Below are 15,399 nucleotides of genomic sequence, written 5' to 3' on the forward strand. Positions count from 1 at the left end.
ATAGTGGTGGATGTACTTGTGACACGCAACTGTAGACCGACTGGATATGCTAATGCAGCTAAACCAGGAGACTGCTATAAAAAATGCTATGTACAAGGATCGGTGGCAATCAGCGACCAGCTCAATGACTGTCTCAGCTTTGATTTGCAAATTAAAGTTTAACCCTTCTTGAAGAATCTTCTGCGTCTCCTGTTCGTTTGTAGGGCACGAGAAACCACGACAAAGACAGATCCAAAGTACCTGTTTAACTTCAGCCTGACATTAATATCATGGATTAAATTAATATATTATAAGCCTTTGGCTTCGGTTCTTACCAATAATCAGAGATCTCCCTTTTTTCAGCTGTTTTGTGGCACGAGGCAAGGCTGTCCTTTAAGTCCTTTAACATTTCATATTGCTTTGGAACCCTTAGCCATTGCTATTCGTGACACACCTAACATTTTTAGTACTACCCGTGGGGGACATATAAGCTATCACTATATGCTGGCTATTCCTATTATTTTATCTCAGTTTAGTAGCTTTTCTGGTTATAACCTGAATTTTAATAAGAGTGAATTATTCCCATTAAATATGCAAGTTCCAATCTATAAACATCTACCATTTAAAGTAGTTACAGATAACTTTACTTATTTGGGTATTAAAATCACCAAAAAACATAAGGATTTATTTAAAGTTAACTTTTTACCTTTAATTGACCAAATCAAGCAACTTGTTACTCAATGGTCCCCATTGTCTTTGTCATTGGTTGGTCGAATCAATGCTATTAAGATGATAGTTTTATCTAAATTTTTATATTTATTTCAAGCACTACCAATTTGTATTCTTAAATCTTTTTTTGATATTATTGATTACAAAATATCCTCATATGTGTGGCAGAATAAAAATCCTAGACTAAGTAAAAAATACTTACAGAAGCCTAAGAAGGAAGGTGGGTTGGCTTTGCCAAACCTAAGATTTTACTACTGGGCAGTTAATATCCGATATTTAATATTTTGGACACAGGAATCGGCGACATTACAAGCCCACAATGGGTAAATTTGTAGTGTAAATCTGTACAAGACTTTTCATTGTTCTCTATTTTAGGATCTTCGCTTCCCTTTGTTTTATCCAAACTGAATAAACAAGTAACTAACCCTACAGTTAAATATACATTACGAATATGGTTTCAATTTCGTAAATTTTTTGGTTTGAATAAGTTCATCTTATCAAGCCCTATAATATCTAACTTTTTTTCAGCCCTCTTTTATGGACCAAGCCTTTGTGCTATGGAAAACGAGAGGTATAACATTATTTTGTGATTTATTTTTAGATAATTGCTTTATGTCCAATAAATATAATTTGTCTAGAACCCATTTTTTAAAAAAGATATTTACAAATTAGAAATGTTTTGAATAATAGGTTACAGTCCTTTCCGAATTTATGCCCAATTGATATTACGGAAAAATTCCTAGGTTTGAATCCCTGTCAGAAGGGTTTAGTAGCCGTCATTTATAATATGATCATGAAAATACAACCAGGGATGTCTGATAAAATTAAGAAGGAATGGGAAAAAGAACTTCATTGTCCTTTACCTACAGAGCAGTGAGAGAAAATTCTACAGTTAGTTAACTCCTCTTCTATTTGTGCCAAACATGCCCTAATACTATTCAAGGTTGTACATAGGACTCATATGTCCAAGGACAAACTTGCTCCATTTTATTCTCATGTTAATCCAATCTGTGACAGATGTCACTCTGAAGTTGCCTCATTGACTCACATGTTTTGGTCTTGCCCTTGTTTGCAAAATTACTGGAAAGATATTTTTGGCATTATTTCAACAGTTTTGAATATTGAATTGCAACCTCACCCTATTACTGCCATCTTCGGCTTACCAATGGTGGATAACAGTCGTTTATCCCCCTCAGCTCAGCGGATGATTGCATTTGTCACATTAATGGCTAGTAGATCTATCCCATTGAACTGGAAAGAAATTTATCCCATTGAACTGGAAAGAAATTAATCCCCCAACTACATTTCAATGGCTTTCCCAAACTATTTCTTGTTTAAGTTTAGAAAAAATTAGAAGTGTCATTTTTGACCTCTCGGTCAAATTTGAAGAAACCTGGAGACCATTTATTCAACATTTTCATATGAGTTAAACTGACCTTTCCCAACTTTTTTCTTATCATCTTTAATTATTTGTATAGAGGTGCGGAGTTATTGACACTACTGTGTATGTGCTGCCTTTATGGCAGTTATTTAGTTTATAATATTTTCGCTTAGTAATTCATGTGTCAGCATTTTTTAGTTAAAGTTAGGATTGTTTAAGTAAATTCGTTGTCTGTAATATATCGCGGCATGCGATGATGTCACATCCGGTTTCGCCGCGTCTTGTGGGAAAATACCGGTTTGAGAAAGACGGAAAGGTGGGGGCACACACATGTGCCAGTCCAGCGCAAGAAAGGTTGTCTTCTACACATTAGAAATCACAGTGGAGCAACGCTGTAAGTCATAGATAATCGATATGTTGAATTAAAATGTTAACGCTGATTCTGTTAAAAGTAACGACGGTCGATAAGGTTTATGTTTTCGTTAGTTAAAGAGTTGCAGATAGTTGCGTTGAAGTGTATTTAAAGCAGTCAATGGCGTAAGTAGATTCTGACTGTATGCTGCACTTTAATGTAATGTACCGTAGATTCCGGATTATAAGCCGCTACTTTTTTCCCACATTTTGAACAGCTTTGAACTCTGCGGCCTATAATCCAGAGCGGCTAATACATGGTTTTTTTTCATGCCACCTCGTAAACATTTTGCCTCGTAACAGTAGACCAATAAAATTGATGAGTAGTTCACAGAGGTCCAATGAAATTGTACGATAAATCAAGCGCACTTTCACAATTAAATTATTGTAAATCAGTCATTTGTACTCACCCTCATCAACATGGAAAATACTCGAAGAAAAGCAAGACCCGAGCGCGTCAGACCCAATTAGACCCGATCGCATTGCGCAAGCGCGTCAGACCCGATTAGACCCGATCGCAATGCGCAAGCGCGTCAGACCCGATTAGACCCGATCGCATTGCGCAAGCGCGTCAGACCCGATTAGACCCGATCGCATTGCGCAAGCGCGTCAGACCCGATTAGACCCGATCGCATTGCGCAAGCGCGTCAGACCCGATTAGACCCGATCGCATTGCGCAAGCGCGTCAGACCCGATTAGACCCGATCGCAATGCGCAAGCGCGTCAGACCCGATTAGACCCGATCGCATTGCGCAAGCGCGTCAGACCCGATCGCATTGCGCAAGCGCGTCAGACCCGATTAGACCCGATCGCAATGCGCAAGCGCGTCAGACCCGATTAGACCCGATCGCATTGCGCAAGCGCGTCAGACCCGATTAGACCCGATCGCATTGCGCAAGCGCGTCAGACCCGATTAGACCCGAGCGAAAACGCTGCTTTTAAGTTAAAGTCGATCAATAACTTTTCCTGGTAGGCTGCAGTATATATATATTTTTACCAGTCGCTAGGAGATATTGGAATGTTGTTCGTGCTGTTCAGTAAAAAAGTATATGCAACGTAATTTGTGTTACCGATACGTATGTATATTTAAAAGTAGCGGTGCGGCCTAAAATCCAGTGCGGCCTTTACAATTAAAAAATTGATTTTATTTCTAAAATTAGAGCCTGCGGCTTTTAATCAGGTGCACTCTGTAGTCCGGAATCTACGGTAGTTGTTGTAGTTTTACCTTTGCAAGTATTCACGATGCAAATGTGATATCTAGAAGGAAACAATTACTGTACCAATCTTGTATTGTTTTATCAACAGTTTTCACCATACGTTAATGTGGAAGAGTGAACAGTAAATGGTTAATCTTACTGCGACCCTGTTTTCATTAACGACGGTTTATCTCGATGTTTAGTTCGGGTTCCGTTACACCCGAGTGAGAACACTACAGTGTATATTTGATATGATACAATAGCCCATGTCAGTTAGGTTAGTTTTTTTCCCCATTTTTCGTAACATACTATGAGTTTGGGAGGTTATTATATTTGGATTATTAACTGTTTGTATTTGTATTCTAGTCTATCAATTATGTACTCTCAAGCTCTCTACTCGATGTTTTTCTTCTTATGTTTGTTTGAAAATAAAAAGATTAAAAAAGAAAAAGAAAGGTAAATATATACGATATACTAAGACAAACGTTTGACTAACTGACGCTAAATAATACCGGATGTTCCAACTTACTTAGTAAGAGAACTTCCGATTTTTTTTCGATCCCGATCCACAATAACCTACGCACATCCTCCCGTATACTTTAAATCATTTCTAGGTTACTTATAATACCTAATACAATGTAAATGCTATGTAAAATAGTTGTTATACTGCATTGTTTAGGGAATAATGACAAGAAAAATAGTCTGTACATGCTTGAACAACAAATGCTGAAAGAGCACGTCTGGGTTTTCTCGATTCGCGGTTGGTTGAATTCGCGCATGCAGAACTTGCGGATAAGGAGGGCCGACTGTATATATTAATGATTTCGACTACGGGATTAATGGATTTGTGGCTAAATTTGTTGATGATACAAAGATAGGTGGAGAAGCGGGTACTGTTGAGGAAACAGAGAGCCTGCAGAGACTTAAATAGTTTAGGTGAATGGGCAAAAAAGTGGCAAAAGAAATACAATGTTGGAAAGTGTATGGTGGAAGAAATAAACAGGAAGACTATTATTTAGATGGGGAGAGAATTCAAAATGCAGAGATGCAAAGGGACTTGGGAGGTTAACCTCCAGCTTGAGTCCATGGTGAAGATGATGAATGAAATATTGGCATTCATTTCTAGAGGTATAGAATATCAGAGCAGGGATGTGATGTTGAGGCTCTATAAGGCACCCATGAGGCCACACTTGGGAGTATTGTGTGCAGTTTTGGGCTCCTTATTTTAGAACGGATATACTGACATTGGAGAGGGTTCACAGAAGATTCACAAGAATAATTCCAGGAATGAAAGGGTTACCGTATAAGGACCACCTAGCAGCTCTTGGGCTGTATTCCCTGGAGTTCAGGACAATGAGGGGGGATCTCATAGAAACATTCAAATTTTAAAAGGCCCGAACAGAGTAGATATGGCAAAGTTATTTCCCATGGTACGGGAGTCTAGGACAAGAGGGCACAACTTCAGGATTGAACACAGATGTGGAGAGGGTGGTAAATCTGTGGAATTTGTTGCTACGAGTGGCTGTGGAGGCCAGGTCATTAGGTGCATTTATGGCAGAGATAGATAGGTCTTGTTTAGCCAGAGCATCAAAGGGTATGGGAGAAGGCAGGGGAGTGAGGATGACTGGAAGAATTGCATCAGACCATGATTGAATGATGGAGCAGACTCGATGGGCTGAATGGCCTTCTTCTGCTCCTATAGCTTATGGTCTTTATATTACAGAAATTATGTTAATCCAGGAAAAACAATAAACAATGTGGTTTTTAAGAGGATGAAAACGAATTTAACTTGGGTTGGACGAAACAGAAGTCTTGCACAGCTACTCACCTGAACAATTGTGGTTGAGGGAGCTGAAAAAAGATTAAAAGGTATCAGAATCCATCAGAATAAACAATGTTTGGATAGAACAGACATTTAATTAAGTTATGATGACATGTTTTATGTGATTTATGCTTAAGTACATCATATAACATTTTTGTACAAATATTTTGATAGCATTCTCTTCTAAGGAAGCTTCTGTGCAAAGGAGAATTAGTGTAATATTATTTTCCAGTGATTACAATGATATACATAAATGGAATATAATCTACATCTGAATTACAAAAGTAATAGAGGTTCAAAAGATTTCAGATTAACATAATGATTGCACAACAGAATCTAGAACATCCTTACATTTGTTTTATTTCTCTCTGCAGGATTTACTTATTGGGATACAGCCCTTCCAGCTCTCCGAGCCATGCAACCCAGCAATCGTCTGATTTAATCACTAGGCAAATTATGAGACACTTTACAATGACCAATTAACCTACCAACTGGTACGTCTTTGGACTGTAGAATGAAACTGAAGCACTGGGAGGAAACCCATGTGGTCACAGGGAGAATGTACAAACTGCTTACAGGCAGTGGTGAAAATTGAACCTGGGTGCTCTGTACTGTAAAGTGTTGTGCTAACCACTACGTTACTCCACTACCACTATGTTTATTTTCTCCAGATAAACAACAAGGTTCTATTCAAAAGGCAATATTGCTTGTTGTCATTGCCATGAATTAATATTTTGAAGTTATTCAAGTTTCCACACCATGAAAAAACTGACAAAGAAATTTAAAGTGAGAGTACTTGCCTGATGTTACTTCTGCTGCGGTAGTGCTCACTCCTGGCTGTTGAAATAAAAGTAACATATTAATATAAAAATTTAGTTCATAACCAATTATACAATTGCAAGGAAAATATACATTACAAAATTGTGTTAATATATTGTGTTGTATGATTACAAACAATATTTAGAGACAAAAAATAATTATGTGTAATAGAAGTATCAAAGAGTTAAATAAAAAGAGGAAGGAGAAAGTATGCCACTAAACAAGAGGCAAAGAGAAAATGACAAAGTGAGACACAATTGAAAGAGTATTGTATAGTTCCAAATAATGAGAGAAATTCACTAAAAAATGAACAGCAGAAATACAAAGGAAGGCAAAATTAAAGAGAAGCAGATAGTTTCATTTAGGAGGAAATACAACCGGCTAAGAAAGAAAAAGTGAGAAAAGAGAGAAAGAGACAAGGAAAGGAAAAAGAATCCAGGCAGTAAAAGGACCAGAGGGTGTGGCAAGGCAAGTTAGACAAAGTAGAAAAAGCAGGAGAGGAAACCAGTAAAATTGTAGTGAACTAATTACTGCAAGAGACCTAAAGGTGACTTAATGAGAGTGAAGGTAACAGGTGAGTCAGTGAGAAAGGGCGGGGATGCAAGATACAGTTACGGAAAACAGGGATGAAGTGAGTTCAAAACAGAAATGGCAGCGCAGTCTGACGAGAGGTGGGCCAATGTGGATTGAATGAAAGAAACCAGCTCGTAGGATGCAGAAAGCAGGAGATGGTTGCAGGGGTTGGGATGGGGAATAAAACAGGCAAGAAACAGCAATGGAGGGAAAAGGGAAGAGAGATGGTGGTGAAGGGTGAAGCAGATGAAAGACAGTTGTGAAGGGCAAAGCATTGAAGGGATGGTGGGCAAGAGGTGAAACACACAAGAGAGATAGGGAAACACCCATGTGGGTCAGGAATTGGTGAGGAGCAGACAATACTAAAGTGTATGTGTTAGTAAAGTGGAGAACCAGAAATATAAAAGTAAAGTGGAGGTTGCATAAAGTATAGGGATGCTGTTGCTAACACGTGAGAAGGATGGGGGGGGGGGGGGGGGCGGAGGAGGTGAACTGGTAACAAGAATGGCGAGAAAAATAACTGAGAGGCAGAAGGAGCAAACTAATGATATGGATGAGGGTTGGGGGATGAAAAAGCCTCAAGAATGGCTCAAAGAGGGGAAGGAAATGGGAAAAACTCACAAGGGAATGTGAGCAGGAAATGCAAGCAAAACATGGATGGGGTGAGAGGGAGAATTGGGCAAGTTTACAAAAAAAAGTGAAAGATTTGCAAATTATTCATATAGAGACTGTATTAAGATGAAAGAAGGAAGTGAGGACATTCTGAAACTTATTGTGATTTTAACACAGGACTCAGCTGGCACCATGGTGCTTGAACACTGAAATGAAAGTTCTTATACAGAAAGTACGTGATAGAGAGATAAAGAAGGGAAGATGTCCTATATTTTCAATGAAGTGAGGCGCTCCTTCAACAGCAATGGAAGAAGGTAATTGTGGCAGTTAGTGTCATGTGTTTAACCCTGAAGACCAAACTGTGCAGTTAGAAGTTCAATGACACCAAGGTCAGCACATGCATATTAAATATAATCACCAATATTAATTGCATGAATCAGACACTCCCCATCACTCATCTACAAACTATCTGCAAATAAACATTCATGACAAGCATTCATGTATTTCACAATACATACATCCACTCTGGCTTACTGAGCCTCAACAGACATCACCCAGACAAATCGTGCTCTCTTATAGGTCACTGGTGACAACAATATCAATTGTTGTATCACTTTGCCCCTTAAAGAGAGTTACTACCGTAACTACAGAAACCATTAAAACGATCATGGCCAGTGACATGATTGAACCCAAATATGTCAGAATCCTCACACACCATCTTTCTCCTCAATCTTGTCTTCCCCTTTAGTCTATTTTAATGCACAAGCTAAAGGTAGTCTAAACCTAAACATTCAGACAGCCACTAGATAATGAACACATTCCAATTTTACAGGTGTCCATAAGTAGAACAATACACAATAATTACTCAATATGATGACCATACTTCCATATTAATGTAATGGCATCAAAACTCATATAACTGATAAAAATACTAAAAGTAAAGAGAGGAAACTAGTTCTGCTGTTCAAGTCGGACAAATGCAAGTCAGACTTCTGAATTGAACAATATTATGAGAGCTCATTCATATGTACAAATGTCCTTAAGTTGGATATTCACAACTCAGGGATGGCCTGTACTCAAGACCCATGTACTTGGACAGAGTAGGACAGTTAACATCTAATATACACAGTACTTACATACTAACACAACAGGTAATTTACAAGTTTAAGAGTAGGTACCTCTACACAGTAAGACCAAAGCTCAAATGGAGACCAGACAGAGCAGATGGAAGTGCAATCTTGGGTGCCAGCTCTGCAAAGAACTGTAGTGCAGAGAACTCAGACGAGCACTCTAATGGGCACCCTAAAACTGTTGGCTGAGAGATACATCTAATAAAACAGTTTGTCTATTGTCAGGTCTGCCAGAAAGCCTGAGTGCAATGTCAAGGAGCATGGAAGAGTCCAGCACCAACTTTACACAGGGCTTTATGCAGTTTGTAGCCTATCCTATCCAGCATGAAATTGGTTAGCAACTCTATTACAATACTTATGGACCATGACAAGATTCAGCCCTTTTTTTGGCTTATGTCTTGTTTGCAATGAAACACAGACAGGAGTCAGATAACATCTGATGATGTAGTGAGACCTCAGGTTTTTAGCATACAAGTTTATAATGCTACTGTGTAATAATCACAAATCTGGTTACCAGAATTCAAAGAGGATTGTTCAGCATCAAAACCACCTAGTGATCTGTCCACCAACAGAATGCTAGGATTGCTAAGACACCATCACCAGACAATGACAGTAACTTCAAGGAATACTTTCTTTCCACCTTCCTCATTCAATCCAATGGCATCTATGACATTAATGTTGCCAGGCCAGATACTGCTTCCACTCTTAAGAGGCAACAGTGCAAAGCCAGGCCCATTGGCCCAGTGCTGTCAGAGGTCACTATTCAAAGTTATTTGCAAACTCCTCGATAGAAAGTCAGCAACTTTCAACCAATCACATCAGGATGAGGAAAGGCACACGGAAGACAAGCATTAAGGGAATGCAAAAGATTGGTTAACATTTTAATGCAATTTGGCAAGCTTTTATTTATAAAGTTGATTTGAAGTGTCTATTTTGCATTGGGTTTATTTTTGTATTGTAGCCAAGCATACATCGTAGTTCTCAGCACATAGGCATTGTCAGAGGATAGAGAATTGGAGTTGTGTTTTCCATGGTACCGTGGTTAGATTTACAGACTCACTGGCGAGCAAGGATCCCTTTATGTTGCCTTATCCTTGTTCATCTTCATTCTCCTCCTCTTCTTCTTCATCGTGCTCCACAGCTGCACACTTTATTGCTGTTGGTAAGATCTGAGTTCTGAAGACATCAACGTAGTGCCATATACAGCAGACTACTACAAATTGAGACACCTGCTCTACTGTGTACTGTAAGGTTCTTCCACAATACTTTGGATGGCAAAAGCATTATCTCAGAAAGGCATTAACATGCTCTGCCACATTTGTTTGTATGCACATTTGCCACATATGCATTGCCGCACACAGCAGTCATGAACCATGTCTTTAGTTCATCCCCTTCATAACTCTGTTGCCACCTACTTTGAATTGTTCTATGCAGACGACACAGCAGAGGCATCATGACCACTGCCAGGATACCTGATAGCAGACTGGTGAAACCACACAGTCCCTCTGGCTAGAGAACAAATTGTATCAAAATATGCTTGAATAGTGTTTAGTGATCACCATAATACTAGGTGGAAGTAGACTGTGACATGCTACAAATATCTCCGGCTCAGATAATTTTAATATATAACAGATGATGTTCACAGTAATAGCAATACAGCCCTCATGTTATTCTAAGGCTGCAAGTGTGGGATTAGCAGGTGCAGCTTTTACATTGAAACGCAAATGTCTCTCACATTGTTCCTCACGGAAAACTCTTCCATGAACTCCTTACGTGGATACAACTTCCTGATATCCCTCCTTCCAACACTCAACCTACCTTTCGTTTACTTTTCAATTAATTTTGATCTTCAACATTGTATATTTTTATTTGCAAATAAAATGTTTTGTGCACAAGTACTGGTCATGCCAAAGTTATTCAATTCCCTATAAATATTTGCAGATTTAAAGTATTCGAGAAAGCACCAAATAATTGCAGATTCGTAGCAATATTCAGCAGCAATAGATCTTTAAGTACCAATTATATGGTAAGGTTAATAAAAAAAATAACAAGTGTACAAGTTACAAAAGCCATTCAGTACTCATAGGATTGATCTGTTTCATTATGTGTGGCACATCTTGCTTGCTGTCGAATACATGCATACTCATTGGAACAAAGCATTTCAAAATGGCATTACTGGTGTCAAGATGCAGCAAATGTTGACTGAAAACAAAACCAATCTACTTTGCTTGTTTTAGCAGCCAGAGTAGCCCACACAACAAATATGCACATAGGATGCCACAGTGAACACAGAGCACTCAAATAACATGCAGAATCACAGGAGCAGTTGGAAAGCAGAGCAAAAGAAGGAAGTCAATTCTTGCCTGGAGGAAATTTCTGGCTTCAATGTCACCAGAAATTAACTGATCTATTAACTGATGAGCAATTAAAATAGATCTTAATTATTCAGAAATAAATTCTGAGTAGAACTGAACAAAAGATGAGCACATACTATTCAGCTTTTTTTCTTTTTTTAATCTGATGATTGAATAGGAAAGAATATATAACAAAGAAATCAAGGACTAACAACAAAATTATAAGATTTTCATTCTATGGGAACTTGTTAAAAAAATGTTCATTTCAATCTAAGCAGAAAATGGAAGCTGGAAATATAAAGATTAGCCAGCATCTTATGAAAAAGAAATAGATTTAATATTTCAGGGATAATCTTTCATCAAAATTAATGAGCTAACATTCTGATGAAAGGTAATTAACTTGAAATATTTATCTTTTGCCAATGATATTGCCTAAAACAAAATTTCCAAAATTGTTTTTATTTCTAATTTCTGACACTTAGTTTTGTTTTTGCATTTTGACTAGTTTCATATTGCTTATTTTTTTTGAAAAAGATGAAGAATAAGTTATGAGCAAAGTTGCACACATTTTACAAAGAAAATCTTTTTTTGACATATACACAATGGCTTAAGTAGATTATGACTGGAATTTTCTATTTTTAAGTGGACTCAGATGAAGACTTTGACATTATGGGTCAACAAATATTGAAATATTAGTGGGAAGCTGCCACTCAGGGCATTTGCATAATGCCTCCAAGCAGCGCTATCGCCAACCATGGTTCCAATCTTTCCCGCACCCATTTAAACATAACCTGAAGATGTACTGTTTCTGCAAAAAAAAATTTGCAAAGAGTCAGATGAATCTATGGCCAAACTATATTTGGTGGTAATTTTCTTTAATACTTTAATACATGGACAAAGTGTTCACTTAAAAGGTATACAACTTAGAAGGGGATTGTAATGGAATGGAAACAAAAAAAACCTGCTCTATTTTTCTTCTGATATTTGAGGGTATTGAGAAATACCACACACAAAAAAAAGATGCTTTACCGGAGGTGCAGATGCTTGTATGGGGGCAGCTGGCATACGAGACATCATCATTCCTGCCATCAGAGGAGGTATCATTCCTGGCATCTTCAGAATAAAATAGGTAAAATGATTAAAAGATTTTTATTTTAGGGCAGAAGAATGAATGAATTTTCAGACCAACCAAAGCACAAAATTGGATGATTTAGTATGCCACAAAAAAAGTTACCTGTCCCATTGGTGGTGCACCCATTGGAGGAATCATTGGTGGCATCATACTCGGTGGCAAAGGTGGTATATTCGGTGGTCTCTGGCCAATAGGTGGCATGCCCATAGGTGGAAAAGGTGGTGGCATACCTGGCGGTCCCATCTTAAGAAAAAAAGCATGGATATATTTATCATTAATATTACAAAATAAAAGTAAAGAGTAAAATACCTGCAGCTAACACCACCTTGCATCAATACTTACAAATGGTGGTGGAATCATGGGAGGGGCATTTCCAAAAGATGCTGGTTGTCCTGGACCATTTGATGTATCTGATGTTGACTGACATAAAACAAAACAAGATCAATTATGCACATCTGTGCGTGAACCAATCAATATGGTATGAATTGAAAGCCATAAACTGCATGTCACCAAAATATTTGAAATCTGATTCAGCGAATTATGTTTGTTTGTTTGTTTGTTTGTGTGATGTCAATAAATTAGCTGTTTCTTTGGTCCCTGATGCTCCTAGCCAAAATGCTCATTACTCTAAGGTGTAATCGGATGATTGCCGCAACTTAGACAAAAGTCAATTTGTGCAACAGGTTTTCAGTATTCTCAAGGTATGCTACTACTGCTATAAATGAAAAATGTTTGTTAAAAAAATGTTGTTTATAAAAAATGAGTTGTCATGAAGCATGATCCTCTTACAATACTAATTAATTATATTTTAAGCAATGAATAACAGTTCTGCAGATTTCAAAATTATATGCACTTGGAATTCCCAAATCATGCATAAGTTCTTTGTTTAGTGTGCCTGCAACTGTTTCTGGAAAGTTACCTAACAATGCAGAAATAAATATATTTCCTGAACTTAATATTTATACTCAAAAAGTTTGTAAATGAAAGTATATTGAAAAAATATTTTGGGACCTGAGTCAAGAGCTTTATCAGAGGTTGACTTGACCCCTGTCATTTTGATGGCATGATCTTTGAATGAAATTCCAGCTGGACCTTAAGAGCCCAAAAAGATTAATGTTTTAAAATTTTGCAGGGAAAGAGATCATGAAAATAATCCACGCCCTTTCCATATTCTTCTGATAATCTTGTTCAAACAGGTTCAACAAATGGTACGCATTACAATTCAGCCACTTCTTTAGGGAATGAAAGATTATATCATTATCAATGCAGATGCTACTCATAGAATGATACAAAATTCAAATGACCAAGTAGATGCTTACTAAATAACTCGCGAAATCATAGCAGTGCTGTGATCACATTACTGGATGAGTATATTTTAATCCTTGTATTACACAAATTATTCAAGACCCTCAAAGTGAACCTCATCTGGCTTTACTTAAGAACCAAATCACCGAAAGCAGATCTGAGCGACTTGGACATGAATGGAAAGAGACATTTTCCATTGAATTCAGCACACAAGTTTCCACTGATGGCTTCAATATTGACAGCCTATGTTATGTGATGTAATACTGGAAATAAAAATGGTAAAAATACATCACCATGTCAGGCACTAATAGTAAATGGCCTGACATTTCCATATTTTACTTTTATTCCAGATTTCCAAGATTTGTAGTACATCCCTTAATACAACACCATAGCCTGTTGCTAAGTTCATCAGTCACAATAATAAAACCATCAGTACAATACAGTAACCCATATTTATATAACAATTTCAAACTTTCAATCCTCAAGTCTTTGTCAAATCTTGGATTCCATTCTCCAAAATGATAATGTCTTCAACTAAAATCAAATTTTTCTTGGTCTTACTTCTCAGTGTCCTATGATACCTCAAAGGAGGGATAAAAGCAGGGAAAAATCATTCCATACTAAAGCTTGTTCTTTCCATGAAGACATTCCTTAATTCCCAAATCTTTAACAAGGCTTTCCAAATTTTGCTTCATTTGCTTTGTCTCTGTCTTTTGTTTCTCAGTGTTGTATCAAACAATTTCAAAATGGTGTTGCTAAGAACTATACATTGATTGAATGTAAATCTATAAACCATTCACAGCATTAAATTAAAAAATGTACAATAGTCATTTTTGCTTGAGTAATAATTACTAAATTTGACTCCACTTCTAAAACTAAAGATGTTACTTTTTCCATTTTATTGTAACAGTCTTACTACAAAAACACCTGCATTCTCCCTCTAAAACTAACAGGGACTTCAGACACATTTGTACAAATACAAGAGAGACAACATGGCTCACCCCCAAACCATTCTAATGTACCTCAAGAGATTGCAAAATGCTTGAAAAACAATTAAGAAATTGAAACAAAATTCAACAACTGTCTTGTGCACAAACAAAATCTGCCAAACACTTAGTTCAGATTTTTAACAGGAGGATACTGTTGAGCAGAGGGGAGGAGGAGTGTAGCTCTTCATTACTTATATCCAGCTGAAGGAGTTTTCCATATGAAGGATATACACTAGCATTCACTCCAAGAACATTACAAACAGGTTAGAGACTAAAAGGAGTTTCAAAGAGATTATCAACAAAATAATACAGCCTTTTATTCAAAAACAACAACAAATCAAAAACATCCATCTATTTTTAACATGAGTAAAATGTTTGAACCAAAACAATGAGTTCTAATAAAATCTTAACTGGAAGGCCATGCCTGGTCCACCATCTCTGTACATGACTACGGTAAGCCTTACAAAGGCGCATATACTTTTCCAAAAGCAGAAGAAAACAATGCCAAACATTCACAAGTATCAAAACTATAGTAAACCTTACATATTGATAGCAAAAGAACCATGGAAGAAAAATGGTAAAATAGCTTAGATGTTTATTAAGCAGGATGGCTCATGATAAGTTCAATAAACAGTTTGAATACTGATAACTAAGATTTAGGAATTTAATACAAACAGGTTACCTTTGCACATCAACTCAATAGACAATAGACAGTAGGTGCAGGAATAGGCCATTTGGCCCTTCTAGCCAGCACCACCATTCACTGTGATCATAGCTGATCATACACAATCAGTACCCCGTTCCTGCCCTCTCCCCATATCCCTTGACCCCGCTATCTATAAGAGCTCTATCTAACTCGCATAGATTCAAAAAATTTACAACCATGTCATTAATACTTTGTAATTAAATCATAGAATTATATAGAAATCATATCATGGAATGAGCTCATTCATCCTACGAATGAACT

The 15,399-nt window shown here is 37.3% G+C and overlaps 1 protein-coding gene across 4 annotated transcripts in view; it reads right to left on the bottom strand.

Annotated features, from left to right (window-relative positions):
* The window catches only part of prpf40a (PRP40 pre-mRNA processing factor 40 homolog A), a 92,879-nt gene that overhangs the window by 75,448 nt on the left and 2,032 nt on the right, over positions 1-15,399 (bottom strand). For 2 of the 4 annotated variants that reach the window (XM_073047328.1, XM_073047326.1), the window contains exons 2-6: positions 12,481-12,558; positions 12,241-12,381; positions 12,036-12,119; positions 6,319-6,355; positions 5,525-5,547 (exon numbers count right to left, since the gene is read on the bottom strand). In XM_073047328.1, the coding sequence (XP_072903429.1) occupies positions 5,525-5,547; positions 6,319-6,355; positions 12,036-12,119; positions 12,241-12,381; positions 12,481-12,558 (363 nt within the window). The remainder of the gene's footprint in view (positions 1-5,524; positions 5,548-6,318; positions 6,356-12,035; positions 12,120-12,240; positions 12,382-12,480; positions 12,559-15,399) is intronic. The other 2 variants (XM_073047327.1, XM_073047329.1) reach the window with 2 other exon arrangements.

The sequence above is a fragment of the Hemitrygon akajei genome, chromosome 5 (assembly GCF_048418815.1).
Source record: "Hemitrygon akajei chromosome 5, sHemAka1.3, whole genome shotgun sequence".
Taxonomy (NCBI): Eukaryota; Metazoa; Chordata; class Chondrichthyes; order Myliobatiformes; family Dasyatidae; genus Hemitrygon; species Hemitrygon akajei.